General features: G+C 41.9%; 8 protein-coding genes across 8 annotated transcripts; 7 read left to right on the plus strand and 1 right to left on the minus strand.

The window, feature by feature from the left end:
• Positions 1-183: 183 nt before the first annotated feature.
• On the plus strand, positions 184-709 carry LOC108051219. The gene is made up of 2 exons (XM_017133231.2): positions 184-241; positions 298-709. Exons 1-2 carry the CDS (start codon positions 200-202, stop codon positions 619-621), a joined length of 366 nt encoding a protein of 121 aa, XP_016988720.1. The 5' UTR covers positions 184-199; the 3' UTR covers positions 622-709.
• Positions 710-1,023: 314 nt separating this feature from the next.
• On the plus strand, positions 1,024-1,582 carry LOC108051216 (accessory gland protein Acp53Ea). Its single transcript, XM_017133228.1, has 2 exons — positions 1,024-1,133; positions 1,198-1,582. The coding sequence occupies exons 1-2, from the start codon at positions 1,092-1,094 to the stop codon at positions 1,519-1,521; spliced, it is 366 nt and encodes a 121-aa protein (XP_016988717.1). The 5' UTR covers positions 1,024-1,091; the 3' UTR covers positions 1,522-1,582.
• Positions 1,583-1,943: 361 nt separating this feature from the next.
• LOC108051217 lies at positions 1,944-2,604 on the plus strand. Its single transcript, XM_017133229.2, has 2 exons — positions 1,944-2,028; positions 2,095-2,604. The coding sequence occupies exons 1-2, from the start codon at positions 1,987-1,989 to the stop codon at positions 2,449-2,451; spliced, it is 399 nt and encodes a 132-aa protein (XP_016988718.1). The 5' UTR covers positions 1,944-1,986; the 3' UTR covers positions 2,452-2,604.
• A 226-nt stretch (positions 2,605-2,830) lies between these two features.
• Positions 2,831-3,328, plus strand: LOC108051215 (accessory gland protein Acp53Ea). The gene is made up of 2 exons (XM_017133227.2): positions 2,831-2,888; positions 2,941-3,328. The coding sequence occupies exons 1-2, from the start codon at positions 2,847-2,849 to the stop codon at positions 3,262-3,264; spliced, it is 366 nt and encodes a 121-aa protein (XP_016988716.1). The 5' UTR covers positions 2,831-2,846; the 3' UTR covers positions 3,265-3,328.
• A 1,817-nt stretch (positions 3,329-5,145) lies between these two features.
• LOC108051196 lies at positions 5,146-6,463 on the plus strand. The gene is made up of 2 exons (XM_017133206.2): positions 5,146-5,571; positions 5,642-6,463. Exons 1-2 carry the CDS (start codon positions 5,237-5,239, stop codon positions 5,973-5,975), a joined length of 669 nt encoding a protein of 222 aa, XP_016988695.1. The 5' UTR covers positions 5,146-5,236; the 3' UTR covers positions 5,976-6,463.
• A 107-nt stretch (positions 6,464-6,570) lies between these two features.
• On the plus strand, positions 6,571-7,328 carry LOC108051197. Its single transcript, XM_017133207.1, has one exon. The coding sequence runs from the start codon at positions 6,649-6,651 to the stop codon at positions 7,270-7,272; it is 624 nt and encodes a 207-aa protein (XP_016988696.1). The 5' UTR covers positions 6,571-6,648; the 3' UTR covers positions 7,273-7,328.
• Positions 7,329-12,122: 4,794 nt separating this feature from the next.
• On the minus strand, positions 12,123-13,523 carry LOC108051213 (alpha-2-antiplasmin-like). The gene is made up of 3 exons (XM_017133225.1): positions 13,432-13,523; positions 12,368-13,360; positions 12,123-12,305 (listed from the first exon to the last, which is right to left on the minus strand). The coding sequence occupies exons 1-3, from the start codon at positions 13,436-13,438 to the stop codon at positions 12,196-12,198; spliced, it is 1,110 nt and encodes a 369-aa protein (XP_016988714.1). The 5' UTR covers positions 13,439-13,523; the 3' UTR covers positions 12,123-12,195.
• A 2,004-nt stretch (positions 13,524-15,527) lies between these two features.
• LOC108051184 (serpin I2-like) lies at positions 15,528-16,703 on the plus strand. The gene has a single exon (XM_017133174.1). The coding sequence runs from the start codon at positions 15,528-15,530 to the stop codon at positions 16,701-16,703; it is 1,176 nt and encodes a 391-aa protein (XP_016988663.1).
• Positions 16,704-18,630: the final 1,927 nt, after the last annotated feature.

An 18,630-nucleotide genomic window follows, 5' to 3' on the forward strand; every position in this document is an offset into this window, starting at 1 on the left:
AAAAAATTAAAAGCAGAAGACATAGGGATAAGCAAAGATTCTGAAAAACTCGGGCTTTTAAATTCTAATTAAGTTATATTACAAATATTACAAATTTGCGTAGTAAATCCATTTATTACCCTTTATTGGGAAACTATATAAATGGAGTTTAGTTTGAAGATATCTGTTTAATATTTACCGAAGTCGAAGTCACTTGACCATGAGGTCCAGCCAAGTCAAATTCATCACCTTAAGCTTGTTTGTAAGATTGTTGTTCACTACGAAATTTGCTCTTTAATAACCTTTGAACTCTAAAAGCTGCTGGGCTCCCTTGTGCCATTAAAAGCGCAATTCCAAATCGATCTGGACAAGCTTGGGAATTGTGCCGATGTGGGAATCAAAGCTGCCAGCGCCTTGGCCTTAAGAGCGGTTCCATGTATCAAAAGCCTGGCAACCTGTGCCAAATTTGTTCCAATGAAGACCAAGAATCTGGACATTACTGCTCTGGCGCTTTTGGCCTATCAATACCTGCTGAAGATCATCAACAACCAGAAATGTCTGTTAAAGGCCCTCAAGGAAGCCTACGACATTATTTCTCCACATTTTAGAAGGATTGTTCAAATGAAGTGTTTACCATTTTGATTGATGAAAAGCTTTAATCTTAACTGTGCAGAATCAATTTATAAAAAAAATAATTCATTTATCTATAATATATGTGGATGTAACAGCATTTTTATGTAGTTATTTTTTAACACCTTAGCGGAGATCATTGTTGAACTCTGCTGCCAGCTAAAATGATAAAATAAGCTAAAAGCGACCACCGTGGAAATTTAATATAACCTAGGCCATTTTGGTATTTGCAGATTTTCATGGGGGAGAATCTTGCTTACTTTGACTCTTTTATTGGTTAAGTTACCAAATTGATTAACGCCATCAGGAAACAATCATCCATAAAATCCCACCCACTTGAAAATGATAATTCAGTTTTTCCAGTTGCTGATAAGCCGTGCGAATTCGATTATCCTGAGGCCTATAAATAGGGCATGGTACTCGAGGGGTCCCAAAGTTGGTTCTGGAATCGTTTAGCCAAACGCACGAAGACAGAAGCTCCAATGAAACTTACTAAAGTTACACTAGTTCTCTGCCTGCTGGCTGTAAGTAGAGTCCTTCAAAATCTATCATACATACGTTGACAATTATTTGAAATTCCCAAAACAGATCGTATGTGTGGCCCAGACGAAGGCCCAAGAATTGAGCTGGGAGAAATGGTTGGGCTGCAACAGAATCGGCACCAAAGCGGTTGCCAGTCTGGTCAGAGAAATTATCCCAGAGCTTCGCACTCTGTTGAACTGCCTCGACTTCAGTCCACCAACTAACTTGGTGGGCAGTGGCTATCTCGGAAAACTGAAGTTATACTACGAGTTTCTGAAACGGAGTTCGCACGAGAAGGCCTTCTGCCTCTTGGCGCCACTGAGGGGAACCGTCAAACTCCTAAGACCCTATGTTAACTCGCTAGGCACTCAGAAATGCCTGCTAGACTAAGTCCCCGCTTTGCCCATAATTAAATAAAGTACTGAGCATTTAGAGAGCAAAGCAATCAAAAGAAAATCTTTTCTTTCAAGATGCCAATAGTCAATGGATTTTTATATCCTTGCAGAGGGAGTTATTTTAATTTTCATTTATATGGTTCTGTTATTTTGGTATTGATCAGATCTTCTATCTCTAGTTATTAAAACGAAAATTAAATGAAAAAAAAGTATAAAATAAATTAGTAAAACTTAAACGTAAAATTAAAAATTCATTATTTAATAAAAAAAATAGTTTTGTTGGAACTACCATGTCTTAAATAGATTCTGTTCTGAACTTACGTACTTAATCTGTGACCAAAATATTTAGCGCTGCTTGCGAGGATGAAATTGGAATTAGTTAATAATCCTATAAATAGGACAGCCCGCCCATAACGATTTTAAGTGCTTTCAGGTCACACTTTCTGGTGCAATCGAAAGAATGAGCTTAACTAAGGCCATATTTCTGCTCAGCCTTTTTGCTGTGAGTACCTTCGGCATTGTCTTTAGTTCCTATATAGAAATTATACATTTCGGCTTTATTTAATAGGTTTTTCTGACCCCCCGGGAAACTGAGGCCCAGGCAACTATTAAAGACGAGTGGAGCAAGCTGAGCAAGTGCACTCAGGTGGCCATCGAAACGTTTTCCAATCTGGCCAACAAAGTTGTTCCGACAGTCTACGAACTAATGAAGTGCTCGAGATTCGTGTCTTTGGATCCGCCAATCGGAAAACGTCGAAAAGTTACCTGGTACTTGAAAGTCGTCTACGAATTCTTCAAGAGAATAGTCTTTGACGAACCGAAATGTCTGCACGATCTGCTGAACAAGATTGCCAAGGAAATCAAACCATATGCAGAGCAAATCGGCGGACTTGGCTGCTTGGACGATGATGATTTTATCATTTAAAAACCAAAGAATTTACATTTTACTTCAATAAATCAAGAGCATACGAGGGTCGTTCATGTCAGCAAAAACTTGTATTTGTAAATAGCAAAATAAAAGCTTAATCTAAATGTGAATAAAGTAAAATATAATTTTAGCAACGTTTCACAAAACAAATACATTTCTATAACTGAAGTAATTAGATAACCCTTTGCAGTTGGAGTTCGAGGTCAGTTAATTGGTCCAGCTCAGATGTATTTAGACACGGATTAAAGGTAAATTATCGAGAAGGTAGTTTTAAGCCGGGACATTAGGAATCAGGGACGCCGGACGGCATAGCTAAAGCGATTATCCTGAGGCCTATATATAGGGCAAGATGTTCCCATGGCCCACAAAGTTTGCCGCAAAAAGAAGCCCCAATGCATTTGATAAAGGCCGCTTTCTTTCTGAGCTTTTTGGCTGTAAGTATGGTGACCTGAAACTGCATTATTTCTCAACCAAAACTCCGTTTAGACGTGCCAATGGGGCCAGGTTCAGGCCGTAATAAGTTCGGAGCTGAATCACTATTTGCGGTGTCTGGAGGTGGTCACAGATGCTGGTGCCCTGCTAATCGAGAACTCCATAACCGCGATACGTCTTCTATCCGACTGCGTCGACTTCCAACCCAAAATAAAACCCAACGGCAGCATCGTCAGGTTTATTAGGCTGGCTCATCAGTTCGCCAAGAAGGCGATTTACGATAAACCGGAATGCCTTGTGCAGATGTTCACCAATACAGTCGCGCTGATCAGACCGATTATAGCCAAGTTTGACAGCTTGATGTGCTTTGATGAGTAGGATAAACCAATAAAAATTCAGAGCCTATCGAAAGTTTGCCAGGCTCAGCAAACGAAAAATCCCACTTGAATTCTTTTTATTGGTATCGATACCAGTTAATTTTCATAATGAAAAACTAATATGCTGCTGATCATAAAAGGAGGAGAAAAATACACTTTAAGACACATTTTTTTTAGTTATAAATCAAAAGAAATGAAGATCATCCTAAGAAATAACAAAAAAAATGAAATGATAACCTACATAGAAAGAAATGGTACACACGAAACAATATAAAAATAATTAAAATAAATTGTTTATTTAACAAAACACATATTAGCTTGTAACTCGCTTCTTTATGTACAAAATGCGATTTATTTTTTTATCCAGGGACACAACCAGTATCACAGTCAAGACAACTAAGAGAAAATTGTGCTTAAATTTTACAAAAATGTTCAGGAATTTCAAAAACTTACGCAGACGTAAAAAAATATTCATTTTTATTTATTTTGGAAACGCAACACATGTTCTTCGCTTTATATAGAAAAACTTTACATTACTCGTGACTGTTTAGTGTTTGATAAAGCCAAGAAACGTGAAAGCAATTATATGGGCAAAATCTTACCTGGAAACGTGACTAAGTTTGAGTTACTGGCAAAAACAAAAGCTTCGCCAGCAGGTAATCCCCCACTTGCAAGCAGCACCTGCTAAGTAATTACCTCAATTCCATGGTCGAAATCCTTTCCATTGTGGCAATGGAATGCCATGACAACAAAGGCTGGCCACGCTCAGTGATGCAAATCCCAGGCAGAATGCCATTGCATAAGCCCCGACAAGCTGCTAAGTGCTTCTGGAGAGGAGGATTTGGGACTGGACAAATAAACTTCAGAAGGCAGCACCCATATACCCACACCGAAGATCCGCTGTAATTAGGCAAGATGTCGCTGCTGTTTGGCATTTGCTATTTGCCATTTGGCCACTGTTCCCCCGACAATACCATTTTATGGGCTCTTGCGGCGGGTTTCGCTTCTCCTCTCTTTTTTGTTTGCTGAAAATGAATAATTCAATAGTCCAGCGGGTCTCCCGACTTCGCAACCTCGGACCATCTCGATTGCAGCCGTAATTGAGGTCAGTGAAATCAAATCGCCCGGGCCAAGTGGTTAGCACTTGCCCAGCGGTGTGTGGAGGAACTGGACTTGGAGCTCGGACTTGGTTGGCTGCTCCCTGGGCTCTCGGCGGCTCCACTTTCAATGGCCAAAAGCGGCCATGGGATCTTCCTCGTGGTCGGGCGGTAGCTTTTGTTTCCGTCAGCCAAAATCACTGCCACTAAAAATAGACAACAATTAAATGCAAATCAATTGCATTGATTTTCCCTCAATACACAGTGGGTAACACTTATAGGCACCATATATTCTGAAGGGACAGAGCAAATGAATAATTCAATAAAAAGAAAAGAGGTTGAAGGTAGGTCTGTATTAAATTTTAGATTAATATTTCAAGTCGAAAACAGAGAATAAAGCAGGCTAACGTTGTGATGCTAATCTTAATGAAGTATTAATGTGAAACAGTCAGGAGGAATTAATAACATAGAATTTTAGTAGTCAAATAAGATAATTTTCAATTCAATTAATTTCCTTGTAAATAGTTGGACAAATATGTCAATTTATTTAATTTATTTATTAAAGGTTTATAATGTCATTCGAAGACTTGAGTTTTGATAAAATCCAACATTCGTGATCAAATGAAAAGAAATTCCCTGTGGGTTTGCCTACATTTTAATGATTTCACAAATACTTCCCACTGTAGTTGGCAAACCCATTAGTCGAACCCCTTGACATTGTCCCTGTACGCGTCCGCCATATCTGCCAAATTATCGGCTATAAAAGCCACCGGGCAGCTCGACCAGCGCCAGACGATAAAGTACCTCCCATCCGCTTGGGATTCAGTTTCATCTAGCCAGTTTCCAAGGGCCACACTTACTGTTGAGTTCACCAGAATGTTCGACTCAAAGATTAGGGTGCCCAAGTACGACTCGGAGGCGTTCGACAATGTCGAGTACGAGCTGCAGATGACGTACACTCTGGAGACGGACCGCCGGATCATGAGCTTCTACGACGCGATGTGGGGCATGGAGGTGTCTGGGGGCAGTGACCAGTTCGAGCCGCTGACCATCCTGAATGTGTCGCCCACCGGGCTGGCCAAGCGGGGCGGGATGCGGGTGGGCGACGAGATCACCCAGATCAACGATGTGCCGGCTCTGGAGATGACCTTCAACGAAGCCCTGCAAATGTTCCGGAAGAACTCGCACTACGTCCGCGTCTATGTGCGGGGGTAAGTCCAACTTTGAATCGCCTTATAATCATTTGATCAATATTAACTATTAACTATTCCCAACCTTCAGCGATGACGATGCTCCTGGCGAGGAGGACTGGACCTGCGACTGCTGGTTCAAGCCCAGGAAGCCCTGGCGTCGCGACTTCACCCCCATCCAGTGGACCTTCCCCTGGAACGATCGCCGCAAGCCCGTCTACAAGGAGTCCAACTGCTTCATGGTGCCCAGCAAAATGGAGGAGAAGATTCGGGCGCGACGTGCCGCCACCTCGGCTGTCCACAAGAAGGAGGAGCTGGCCCCGCACACCCGCTCCCTGACACCCACGCCCAGACCCAAGAATCAGCCGGGTCCGAATCTCCTGGAGACTGTGCTGAGGCCACGCGGACCTCCGCCAAGGGATTAAGCCAGGATGAAGCAGGATGAAGCTGACCAAGTCACAAGGAGATGCAGGCGGCGTCTCATTCACTGCAGTGCATTGGGACCTTTAAGGATTATCCACTTTAAAGGGGGCAGGCTGCTGTATAACCAGCGGGAGTGCCTCAAAAACCATGGGAAACGATTATGAAGACTACTTTTATCAGAACAGTGTCTTAATCCTGCCCAGAACCCAGCAGTTAACTCAATTTATGGAGGAGAGAATGCTGTGCCTAGAAAGTATAGTTGGCAGGCAGCTGTACAAAACAGTTGAAGTGCCCACAAAGACTTGAGCTGAAGATGGTTCTTAGGGAACTCTGTCAAATTGATGTCTAGATAAGCTACCTTTTACAAATTATACTACACCTGGTAATGATTTCGAAGATTATTCTACAAGAAATACTGTCGAAATGTTGTCTAGTTACTCGGTGGTATCAAATAAATATACAATCACTGATTTGTGAGTATAAGGAACAATTTCTAAAAAATTTTTGGGTTCCAGCTATAAGGTAGCTATACTGGATTTGACGAAAAGATCATGTTATGGTTAAAAATGAGACCACTTGCTAATCAGTTAGTTCCACTCACACTGCATTATCCAATTTGCTGATTTGGTAGAGTCTAGCCCTGATACTCCATTTGATTTCTACGTTAGTGCTGGCATGAAGCTCGGCATTTTAGTGGCTGCTCTCTTCTGGCAGAGCCTCCTGGAAACCCATGGCTTGGACCACGACCACGCTTTCAGGACCTGCGAAGGACCCGTCTTCTACGACTGCCAAGACTACTGCCGCAGGGGCTGCTCAGAGAAGATGGGGAGTTGCGTGCATCAGTGCCTCGACGGGTGCGGATGCATGGCAGGATCGATCATCAGGAATAACGGGGGCTGCAAGAGGGTCTTCAGCTGCAAGAATGCTGAGGCAGATTCCGCATCCGTCGAAAATCAGGACTTCGCCGGGGACTATGTGACGGATTGGTGGAGCGATGCGGTGCCTATCATCGAAACTGCCTTAAAATCACACCCGGAATTGGCGGAGAGTGCTTCGCATCAGAGTTCGGCTGAGGATGAACCTAAACCAGAATCCGCGGATACCAGCAAGGTCGTTGAGCCAGCACTGTTATCTGCTTTGGAGCACCCGGAAGTAAGGAAGGTGCTTGTGGAACCAAGCTCGGCTGAGATTAGTCCCAAACAAGAACCAGTAGATATTAGTAAGGAAGTGGATCCTCTATTGTTATCTGCTCTCGAGCATCCGCACTTAAAGGACATGCTTGCGTATCTAGAAAACTAGAGTGGGTGCAAACAATTTAATCTGTCCAAATAATAAAAGCTAATTCCACAAAAGAATTTCTCTTGCTTAAAAGTATACTTAAGCAATTATGCAAAGGAACAAGGTAAAATTTATATTCGATAAAAACGCAATAAATGCTGAGAGTCACGTAAAAAGTTAATGTTACATGAGGGTCACCATGCTCATCTCAAATCGCAAAACAAACAAAAACAAATATCTTTGAGCTTTAATTAGTGAATGTAAATACTAAATTAGTGGGAGTGCTGAATAGCCTCAAGCTGTGTGATTAATAAATAAATACGAAAACTAACTTTTATTGAGACCCCACAGACATTTCCGTCATTATTGGATTTAATGGCTTATGATTCCAATAAATAATGCTTAAGGGTAAGTTACAATTGCTTTCTAATTGATGATGTGTATAAACTTGTACATAAATTTACCAGCATTCATTCTTAGCGCTTGCACTTATTTTGTTGTTATCCTCAATTTGATTGGTGGCGCAAATAACTTATTTATTTATTTATGAATCACCAAATTTATTACATTTAAGTAGTATAATTATGATAACTTAAGTGAACGCATTCAGCCGCTTTGGAAATTCAAATTGCTCCAGTTTTTCCTTATAGCAACAAAATGCTAATTGCTGACTTAAGCAAAATACACATTCATAGCTTCGTATATGCACAGCAATGAATCAGAGATATTGTGTTGGCCAAATGAGAAGGCGGGATGAAATGCAAATCGGGCGAATCTCGTCTCATTTGGCTCCAGTTTGCGTAGAGATGTAGAGCAACTTTCTGCAGAAGGCTTTATTAAGCAAATAATTCAATTTTATTATTCAAAGCGGAGGGGTTGAGCCTGTTGTGCAGGTTCTTGTTGGTTTCCAGGATACTTCAGAGTGTTGGCCTCAAACAACAACACAGCACAAGCAAAAGCACAAGCCGCATTGTGTACACTCAGAAAAATAGGAATCATAGTTTGCCTTTTAGAGCCAATGGGCTACAAATATTAAATCATACGATTTGAAAAACTCCTCTCCAGAGACAAATTACTAAAAATCGACCTCAAAATTTAAACCGAGCTGAAAACACAGTTTTTTAGAGAATTAAACCACAATCATTTAGAGGTATGCTACTTTGAAATGGGATATCCGCAAGAAAAGTTATGGGCGTAGAAGTGCAGGTTTTAGGCCATTTTTCCGAAAAGCCATTTTCCGAAAATTTGGAAAGGGGTAACACTGTAAAAATGTCTAAAAATCGCCCCAAAATTGCAAACCAAGCTGAGTATACAAAGTTTTAGATAATTAAACCACAATCATTTAGAGGTATGCAACTTTGAAATGGGATATCCGCAAGAAAAGTTATGGGCGTAGAAGTGCAGGTTTTAGGCCATTTTTCCGAAAAGCCATTTTCCGAAAATTTGGAAAGGGGTAACATCATTAAAATGACGGAAAATCGACCCCAAAATGCAAAACAAACTGAAAATGCAGATTTTTAGAGAATTAAACCACAATCATTTTGAGGCATGCCACATTGAAATCGGATATCTGTAAGAAAAGTTATAGGCTTAGAAGTGCAGGTTTTAGGTGATTTTTCAGCAAAACCATTTTTCGAAAATTTGGAAAGGGGTAACATCATTAAAATGACCACAAATCGACCCAAAAATGCAAACCAAGATGAGTACAGAGATTTTTAAAGAATTAAACCACAATCATTTAGAAGTATGCCACTTTGAAATCGGATGTCTGCAACAAAAGTTATAAGAGGCATTTTACGAAAATTTTTAAAGATAATTTTCTTTCAGTGGCTTCATAGGCTTAAACAAGAAGTGTTTCTGCAGCAACTAATTGAATGAAAAGCAGTGGATTCCATCTTGATGAAGTCCTTAACCCTAACGTGCGGGTTGGCGCCATTGCGATGCCAGTTTTGTTGGCAGGATAAAGCAAAATGGCAGCGTGGGTTAAGCCCACCACAATGGACTGCCAAAGCAAACGGAATCGGAATCGCAATTAATATTAATTTAAAACGAATATCAAACAGAAAGAGGTTAGTGGGTGCAGGAAGGGGAATAAAAATGGAAATTCCGCGAATGAATTTTTAATTGGCGGACGAATACCGAGTGAAGTCAACTTTGTGCCCCTAATGATGAGGATGATGAATGCGAATTTTCGTTCTGACTTTCCGTTCGAGTGGAGTTTTGATTAATGCTTTAATCGAAGCGAAATTGATGGAAATTGAACCGCTTTTTATTTCTCCCTCTTTTATTTTTATAGAGAACCCCGATTCCGCACACCGAAATCTCCAATGTGCAAAGTAATGCCAGCGATTTTCACTGGTCGTTAAAGTTTTCACTTTCTGCAGCTGATGCAGCGATAAAGTTGCCGTGACAAAAAACTAATTTCATCCTAATCACAATAATAATAATGGGGCTTGGCCTGGCACTCTAAAAAGCGATCCCCAATGCAATCTATGCAGACACAAAAAAAAGTCAAACAGGTTCGCCGTGGGGATTGGGCACAATTTTCCAATGCCGATGACGATGATGATGCCGACAAGCTGCAGATGTCGTGGGAATCTTGGCCAGCCAAAAGCTGAAAACTTGTCAAAGCGAATGCCATGGAAAATTAGCAAAAATCATTGCAAATCAAATGGAAGACATGACAATCCACAAAGAAACTTTTCAGCCAGCATCGAAACGCCAGAGATTGAGTGCCGTACATCAAAGTTCAAAAGTGTCAAACGTTGTAGCCACCTCCTCCGCCTTCCCCTGGATACGGAGTCCACTCCTCCAGCCGGCAACTTTCGAGGCAGCCCAGAATGGGAACACACTCCAAACTGGTCGACTGGCTGGTCGGGGCTTAAGCCAATTTATAGTTTGTGTGGTGCCGGGCGACATCGATGCTGTTTTCCCAATGCCATCGGCTTGGACGCTTTAAAAGTTTGCCTCTGCACACAGAAAAACCCAATCGAAGTTGTACAACTAGAACCATAAACCACAAATAGTTAGTTGAGGCGACTGGAAGTCGAAGACATTTTTTACATAGTTTTATAGGTTTTTCTTCAAAGTTATAAAGAAAGTCTTGTGAAGAAAGTAAAAGATTTTAGCTCTGATTATATTTCAGTTGCAAGGCAATTTTATTACGATTATTGAACAATATTTGTTTGTTCCCTAATAACCATCACTTTAGATTAATAAACTTTTGGTTCTACATTTTAATCATAAATATACAGAAATAGGTATATTTGTATAGTTAGAGAACAATGCTTAGAATAGAATTAAAAATTCTGAAAAAAACCTGACTTTATCAAAGTAATATTGTTTTTAAAGATAACATCAGCATGTTAATGTTATCTTTTTTCTCTGCGTGTGATTTTCCCCTGGTTTTGGCTGCTGCTTTTCCCCAATGCTAACCAACAAGGTCGTGAGGTGAGCTGTGAGCCGAGATCTGGTAGCTGGGACTATCAACTTGGACAAACATGGGAGTACGTATGCGCCGTGTGTTCGAGTGGCAGGGGAAACTTGAGCTGTGTCAAATGTGGGTCAATCTTAAGCTAACCAAATAAACGATTTGTCCGAATCCAGAAGCAAGTCGTGCACTGAAGAGGCCAGATGGGATTGAATTGGGTTTGAAGCTGGGAAAAAGTCAGAAAGACCGGGAAAAAAAGTGGAAAATGTGTAAGAACAGATTATTTGTTTTGATAAGGGTGTACGAGTAAATGAAATTGATATTTATAACTTAAAAGTTCACTTTTAAATTTAGTGCAATGCAAAAGGAAGCCTATGATTTAATCCATTTAAATTATTATAATATATGATGCCTTTATATTGAGAACTGTTGAATGTTGTTGTAAGGATTTCTGATTTATTCTGCCAGCCTCAATTCCGATTGCTCTCGTTGAACTGCAACAATTGCTGGCTGCACTCCACTCTTCAATTTTCATCCACTTCGCCTGGCAGCCCAATAAATCCTGGAGCCCCTCGACGTCAGCTCCAGGGCCTGGATATTCTGGATAGTCTGGATATTCTGGCTATTGTGAACGGCAGCAACTGCTCCGGGCTGACAGCATCAGAGCCGGGTTTTTGCCTGCATGAATATTTCATGAATGCCACTTCTCGCAAATAAAGTTGTTTGGCAGTCGCATTTTGTTGCCGCTGTGGCCGCTGATGTTCCCGATGCCGCTTCCCGTGTCAATCAATTCATGCAGACGAGAGACCCGTTGACTTTGGGACATGTATTCATGCCAAATGCCCCCGTCCCCCTTTGCCCCCACCCCCTGCCGGCGCTTTAACATTACGCATACGTCGCATAAGCCGCCGACTAAACATGCCATCAGGGGGCGGGGCCGGGGGCGGCCAAAGCGAAACATTTTTATCGCTGTCAGGAATTCTCACAAACGGCAGCAGCAACAGCAAAAACAGGAGCAGCAGCAACAATTCACTTTGGTCATTAGCATAAGAGGCGGGGGAATTTGCCGGCCAGCGATGCTCTTAATTACACATTCCTAATGTGGGTCATTCGGACCCCAAAAGACAGGCTGTGGCTGATGTTTTCGCAGTGGGAGCCGGAAATTAAGATCTATCAGGCAAAGAGTCACAAATTAAACATAGTGACGATGATGTTTCACTTGGGAGAATGTCCTTAGCCAAAATGCCTTGATTTGCGGCTTAAAGCAGTACGAAATTTATGAAATTCAAATAAAGTTAGCAAATAAGAATTCCTCAAATAGACAAAAGTTTCTTGTTTATTGAATTCGACTTGACGACTCTTAGTATTTTATGACTTATTAGGTGCCTAGGAAATTCAATTTGCTTCAGTTTCTCTTAAGTAAATTAATTTGTGTATTAAATAAGCTGTCAGCACTTGGAAGTCTGTTTATTTATAGAGATTTTTACAAATTTCAGTGACTTTTTATTAAGGTCCTAGGGACCTAAGAACTCCCCGCTGAAGAGGACCTGCGTGTTGTTAACAATAGAGAAGAAGAATGGTCGATTGGCAATGAACATCTGATTCTCTGACTCCGGAGAAGAAGCTACAAAACAAAAGAAGCATATGTATAACCCTAAAAAAATGTAGAGCTCAGAGTAGACTTACAGCTGCGGATTTCAAAAGGCTCCTCGTTTATGCCGAACTCATCGATGCGAATGGACGTTGCATGCACCATGCTTGATAACCTAATTTTGCTGGACGTCAGTTTGCTGAAGTCGGCATTTTTTCGATGCACGTGTCGAATGCCCATTCCGTCGAGGGCTCTGGGCACAAGTTCGGCGCGATATTCCAACTCGATCTTGGGTATCTGCACCCTCACGATCTTCATCGTTCCCATTTTCAAAAGTTCGAGGGGGTCGTAGTGATTGGGTATCTGGTAGGGTTTCTTTCCGACCAACTCGGGACTCAGTAGAATGATCAGGGTGAGATTGTGCTTCAGCGGCAGGTGCAGCAGTTGCACTCCATCGAACTCACTGAAGAGGAAGTTTCCTTGTATGGACATCGCGTCAATGGCCACCGGTCGAGTCCCGCCGTGTTCATCAAGTTGGCAGTGGAAGACCCGTAGTCCGGAGTTCTTGGGCTCGAAATTGTGGACCCATTGGGCGGTCATTGTGGCGGTTCCCACGGATATCAGTTGGGTGTCCCAGTGTATATACCGTCGCTGCAGGACCGAGGGAAAGTAGGAATTCTGGTGGGTATCCTTCAAGGCTTCGTTGAACTTAAAGAGACTGCGCCTCGGGTAGGTGAAGTCTATAAACTGAAGGGCGGCTAGGTTTTCGATAGCTTTTCTTCCGGAATCGAGTACTTCAGTGCCCGCTTTCAAGAGCAGCGTATTCGTGTAGTTAACCCACAAGTCCTGATTTATTTTCGGAAGAGGTCTTACATGCAAGCCATCAAACTCCTTGTGGGTTTCACCATCTGTTAAAACTGCAAGCGTTTCGAGGGCCTTCAGCACTTCGGGATGGTAGATGAGAACGCCAGGCGGAATGTGTTTGGGACCCGAAACCCATTTGTGAATCAGTTGAGGGGTTAAACTGAAACTTGATATGCTTCCACCGAGGAATAATAGCAATACCAGGAGCTTCGACCAAAAAGGATCTGAAATAATGTTGATGAAAATGTATAATTCAAGTTATGTCCTTTTATTAGCTGGCTTATGCTTTAGTTACATTTCATTTTCTGCCTTCTCGGATTGCTTATTAAAAACTTTTGTCGCCAACTAACGACAGTAGGAACTGAAATTAGTCACACACCTATCTCCGATATTATCCACACCTTAACTAATCTCTATTTAATTTGCATTAATTTTTTTAAGATCTAGAGAAAACTACATGAAATATTTTACTTTAATAGGATTTAATATGTATACCCTTGCATAGAGTTATTTTGGTCAGAAGTTGGTAATGCAATGAAGGTGGCATTGACGACCCTATAATGTATATTCTCGATCAGAAAAAGTCTAAAAAAAGAACTATTTATTTATTTTTGATTGCCTTTAAAATCCGAGTTTTAAATCTTGAAGGAAACTGCGGACATTGTAGTCCACCAATATCGTTGGACATTAACCTAGGGATACTTAATCATCTAGACGTTTCGGGAAGCCTTCATCTTAGTGCACTTCATTAACGCCATATAAATGGATCTTGGCTTGGAAAACGACTTGAACTCTGAACTCTCCGTGCTCGAAATTCAAGCTCCGGCGAACGCAAAATTAATTAACGTTGCTGCAAACTTTTGCCACTACAATCTTTTGTCATAGTTTTCCACCAGTTCCATTTGGTGGCCCTCCTCCAACTTCGTTTCCACTCCTCGCCTTAAGTTTTTCAGAACGGAAAAATGTCACGCAAATAACAAAAGCAACGTTTTCCCAGGGGGGGCTAAAAGCGTTCAGGAAAGAGCAAACAAAACTTAAAACTGGCTGGCAGCCATTTTGTGCAAAGTGTTTCAGTCCGATCCTCTGCATCCTCTTTTTCACCCATTTCCCCGAAAAAGACTTCCCCGAGGACAGTCGTTTATTTTTGCCCTTTTTTATCCCACCAAAAGCGGAAAACGGCCGGGAAATTCCTTGGCATTTGTTTTTCTTCCGCTGGACCTTAACTTCCTTGGAAGAAAGCGCACAGCGCTTTAATTATTTTGCTTTTTTTCCAACTGTCTAGAGTAACGTTTTAAGCGCACAATTAAATTTTTGAGTGCGACAAAAGAAAAATCAAGGAACCGACAACTTTTCCCAAGGCATAAATCGCGGGATTTACACTGCGAGCAATGCAATTCGAGCAATTGCTGCGTTTCATTTGCTTCACCCGCGTGTTTGTTTGCCTGTTTGTTTGTTTGTAGCGCTGTGTTTGCCGCCGAAATTGAATTTCTCTCTCGCTGAGCGGAAAACAATAAACAAGCCAAGTGAAAAGGCGACGGAGCGCAGCGGTGAGAAAGAGAGAAAGATGAATGGCCCAAGGGGGAGGGGGGCTGGGGGAAAGATGCCGGCGGAAGGAAAGCCAAGGTAACCAAGTTGCGTATACGCCACGTTGCTCTCGAGCTGACTTTTGTTTTATGCAGCTCTTCGCAAAGGGGTAAGTTGATTCGAATAGCGTTAATGTAACTGGCTGAATTACTGGGGGACTTCTGAAAGTTTTACAGGAAATGGATTTATTTTAAGAATAATATTGAAGTCCAAAAAAAATCGCAAGTTAGACATTAGACAAAAACTGGAACTGCCAAAAAATAATATAAATATAAATTTAAAAAGGCTCTATTTTCTAGATTAACTTGAAATATAATTCTTATTATTTCAACAAACTTTTAATTTTTTATTCACAAACATTATTTTTAAAACTATAGCTATAACCAAAAAAAATATTACATAACAAATCGGCTTTAAGCTTTTTTTGTATCTTGTGTTTGAGGGTATCTAAAATGTCCCCTTAGCCAACATGTTTCGTATTACCCTTTTCCCCAGGGCTTTTTGCCGGCTGGTGTCGCTTTTCTTGGCACATTGTTCGGCCGAAACGGAAGGAAACACTTTCATTATCACTTTGGCGCTGCAAATTTATGGCGTCAGCGGAGCGGAGTCGAGACTCCTGGGAGGCCAGTGCACGTAGCCCTCGAATCCCTCGTATCTTCGTGCGAGGAGCGTGGAAAATGTAAAGTGTACGTAAAGCGGAAAGCGATAAGGGCATTACCGCGAACGGTTGTGCAATCCCCCTGACCAATCGATGTTGGCTGGGGAAGTCAATGTCTGGGCGGGATTACGGGCAGTTCAAGACGAACCATGGCGGCTTTCGCTGGCTTACTACCTCTGCTCCTTTTCGGAACCATCTTGGCCGAGGAAACCGCCGAGGGAGAGGAAACGCCCGTGGCGAGAAGCAAAGGGCAGGGGAACTACGGAGATTACAACTTTGCTGGGGAACTCTACAACCATGTCAGTTCCACCATGGACGGCAACCGGGGATTTCTGATCTCGCCACTGGGGGTTTCACAGGCCCTGGGACTGCTTCTATTCGCAGTGGGTCCAGAATCGGCGGCTGAAATCGATGGACTTCTATACCCGAAAGGGGCGAATGCCAGTGGCCTGGCTGCCCGGCATCTTCTGCAGAGTGGGGAACTGACCTACGCGACAGTTGCTGCACTGCGACCGGATATCTATATAGATCCCGGATTCCTAAAGAATGCTGCCGAGCTGGACTCGTACGTTTACAGGTCGCACTTCGCCAAGCGGGACATAAAGCCCTTCAACAATTTTCTGAAACTTAAAACCCAGAGAAAAATCAACGTTGGTCTGCAGGACTTACTAGACGACTATAATCCAGCGAATCGCTTGCTGTTTTTCAATGTCCTGGACTTTAAGGCGCAGTTTAAGTATGCCTTCCACATTGAAAAGCGAGCTCTGGTTGCCAAAAGGATCTTGGCTTGGTACGGATCCATTCCGGAGCTGGGGACCCAAGTTGTGGGACTGGCTCTGAAGGAATCCAGTGCGCTCCTGTTGATCCTGCTGCCCATTCCTGAGGCGAATGTCGAGATGGTTGGGGGCAGATTGCGCACAGTGGATGTGCGAAAGCTAAGGAGCCGATTGAAAATAACCCTGATGAACATCAGTTTGCCCAAGGTGGACACTCGGCAGCTTCTGAACTTACGAGAACCTCTGCGAAAAGCCGGAATAATCACTGTCTTCAACAAGACCACAGCCGATCTCAACGCCTTCAGGACTGAGCTGCCGTTGGATGACGTTATAGTTTACACAAAAATCAACATCTTCAGCCAGGGCATCAATGCGGGAACTTCAAACTCCACAAATAGCGAGCAAATCGCTCAGCAGGAGACAGACAACGAGCGGGCTTTCGCCCAGGAGGAGACACCCTTGCAATTCGAGGCTCTTAGGCCGTTTATTTACGCGGTCGTGGACTCGCGACATGTCTACCTGATGGGTCGCCATTTCCCGACTTTGTGATTGTAAACACTGGATAATGGGACAATTAACTCAGAATGCAGTAAATAAATGAAAGGTTTCCTATATTGGTCATCGAATATTTGCAAATAGGTAAATGAACTGATATTTCAGAACTTCTGCTGGTCGTTGTAAATAAAGTATACATACTTTAAGATGAAGCCGGCACACCATAAATTACTGCTGCTTTTTATTCAAAATGTGTTTTTGATGTCCAAAATCCGAAAAAAATCATCTGAATTTTTCGGGTTTTTGATCAAAACCCTTGGAAATAATGGTCAGATCTTGGAATGTCATACCTCGTTGGATTCGGTAGAAAATTTCCAATTCATTGGTATTCTCAGCTAAAAAATTTTATTTTGGGCCAGATTTCGCCCAAAATCATAGTGTTACCCCTTATAAAAAATACGAAAATCGGTGAAAAAATAAATTTTACCAAATCAACCTGGTATTGATTGTATAGGATCTTAGCTGCACAAAACAGTCATTCTTTTGGTTGTGCGTCTTATTTTGGCAAAGATACAACAAATACCCTTAAAAATGTGTGTTTAAATACAGGTTTTTGTTGCCCAAGATTCGGAACAAATCAGATCAATTTTTCGGTTTTTTGATCAAAACCTTTGGAAATAATGGTCAGATCTTGGAATGTACAAAATTTCCAATCCATTGGTGTTCTCAGCAAAAAAATTTTATTTTGGTCCAGTTTTCGCCAAAAATCATAGTGAAAAATGTGAAAATCGCTCAAAAAATACATTTTACCAAATCAACATGGAATTTATTCTTTAAGCCATAATTTTCGTTCTACATATTTTTTATACCTTCCTTTGCCAACTGAATCCTTTTTGTTGAGATAAACTACCATTATTTCCATACTCTGGGTTTCTCTTGTTCGCTATTATTTCCCTCTTCCTTATTCATTTCAGTGGGCTGAATTGGCCCACTCCGTCGGTCGTCAGCTGTAACAATTTGCGGAAATTAGCCAAGGTGTTTTATGGTCATCACCATCGACTCACCCCGCCCTCTGGAAAAGCAGTCATCGGATGAAGGAGCCGTGGCACTTCGAAGTGGATTGTTGTCCGGCAATGTGAAAATGTTTACTTTTTCTTCGGTTTGCTTTTCCAACACTCTGTCCCACTCGGTGGGCTGCCTTTGGGGCCTTTTTAATTGAGGTCTAAGCTGTAATTAAGCAGCTCGGCCTTTTGCCATGTGCTCTAATTCTATTTTTGCAGTTTAATGAAGTCCTTGGCTGCAGGACGTTCCTCTGTTCTCCGTTCGTCCTCTCGTTACCTGTCACCTGGGCAAATTGGTTGGCATTATTCATTCACTGTCCTTTAAAGCTCTGGCCCAGGCCGGCGATATAGCCTGCCAGCCAGTCGTTGTTCTGACCCGGCTTAAATGCCAATATATCACTGGCTAACAACGCCGCCTGACCGGCATATTTGTGAGCAAGATTATAGGTGTTGGTTTCTGAAATCTGAACTGAAATATATTTTTCAGAAAAATAATAATATTTTCACTGTTACTAATCAACTGTTATAAACTACGTAAGAATTATTTAACGATAAAACCCCGCATAGCTTGTACGTTCTTAAAACTATTTCTTTTTATCCTTGATTTTCTCCTAATTTTATAAATAGTTTAATACATAAAGTAAGTACTTTTTCTTCTCCAAGGACATTTAAGGAGCACTAATGCATCGACCGCCAGTGTTTAAACCTACCTGCACTGTGCTAGTGCTGTGGAGTATAACATGCATCACACACACATGTCTTCACAGGATACTAATTATGATGGCGGTGGCATGGCAAGGACATTGAAGCGTCTGTTCGTCCTTGCAACTGCATCAGCCAGATGAGAAAATAGCTGGGTGTGTGGGCATAAGCCGATGTTTGTGAACCGAGGAGCTTTAAAAGCATTCACACAACTCCAA

This window comes from Drosophila rhopaloa, unplaced genomic scaffold, assembly GCF_018152115.1.
Source record: "Drosophila rhopaloa isolate 14029-0021.01 unplaced genomic scaffold, ASM1815211v1 contig_115, whole genome shotgun sequence".
NCBI lineage: Eukaryota > Metazoa > Arthropoda > Insecta > Diptera > Drosophilidae > Drosophila > Drosophila rhopaloa.

Bases quoted from the DNA above. Each gene is read 5' to 3' on its own strand.
- LOC108051219 (XM_017133231.2), top strand. From the start codon at position 200: ATGAGGTCCAGCCAAGTCAAATTCATCACCTTAAGCTTGTTT. The intron at 242-297 runs GTAAGATTGTTG...GAACTCTAAAAG, and splicing joins TCATCACCTTAAGCTTGTTT to CTGCTGGGCTCCCTTGTGCC.
- LOC108051216 (XM_017133228.1), top strand. From the start codon at position 1,092: ATGAAACTTACTAAAGTTACACTAGTTCTCTGCCTGCTGGCT. The intron at 1,134-1,197 runs GTAAGTAGAGTC...TTCCCAAAACAG, and splicing joins TAGTTCTCTGCCTGCTGGCT to ATCGTATGTGTGGCCCAGAC.
- LOC108051217 (XM_017133229.2), top strand. From the start codon at position 1,987: ATGAGCTTAACTAAGGCCATATTTCTGCTCAGCCTTTTTGCT. The intron at 2,029-2,094 runs GTGAGTACCTTC...TTTATTTAATAG, and splicing joins TTCTGCTCAGCCTTTTTGCT to GTTTTTCTGACCCCCCGGGA.
- LOC108051215 (XM_017133227.2), top strand. From the start codon at position 2,847: ATGCATTTGATAAAGGCCGCTTTCTTTCTGAGCTTTTTGGCT. The intron at 2,889-2,940 runs GTAAGTATGGTG...AACTCCGTTTAG, and splicing joins TCTTTCTGAGCTTTTTGGCT to ACGTGCCAATGGGGCCAGGT.
- LOC108051196 (XM_017133206.2), top strand. From the start codon at position 5,237: ATGTTCGACTCAAAGATTAGGGTGCCCAAGTACGACTCGGAGGCGTTC. The intron at 5,572-5,641 runs GTAAGTCCAACT...CCCAACCTTCAG, and splicing joins GTCCGCGTCTATGTGCGGGG to CGATGACGATGCTCCTGGCG.
- LOC108051197 (XM_017133207.1), top strand. From the start codon at position 6,649: ATGAAGCTCGGCATTTTAGTGGCTGCTCTCTTCTGGCAGAGCCTCCTG.
- LOC108051213 (XM_017133225.1), bottom strand. The intron at 12,306-12,367 runs GTAAGTCTACTC...TTTGTTTTGTAG, and splicing joins GCCTTTTGAAATCCGCAGCT to CTTCTTCTCCGGAGTCAGAG.
- LOC108051184 (XM_017133174.1), top strand. From the start codon at position 15,528: ATGGCGGCTTTCGCTGGCTTACTACCTCTGCTCCTTTTCGGAACCATC.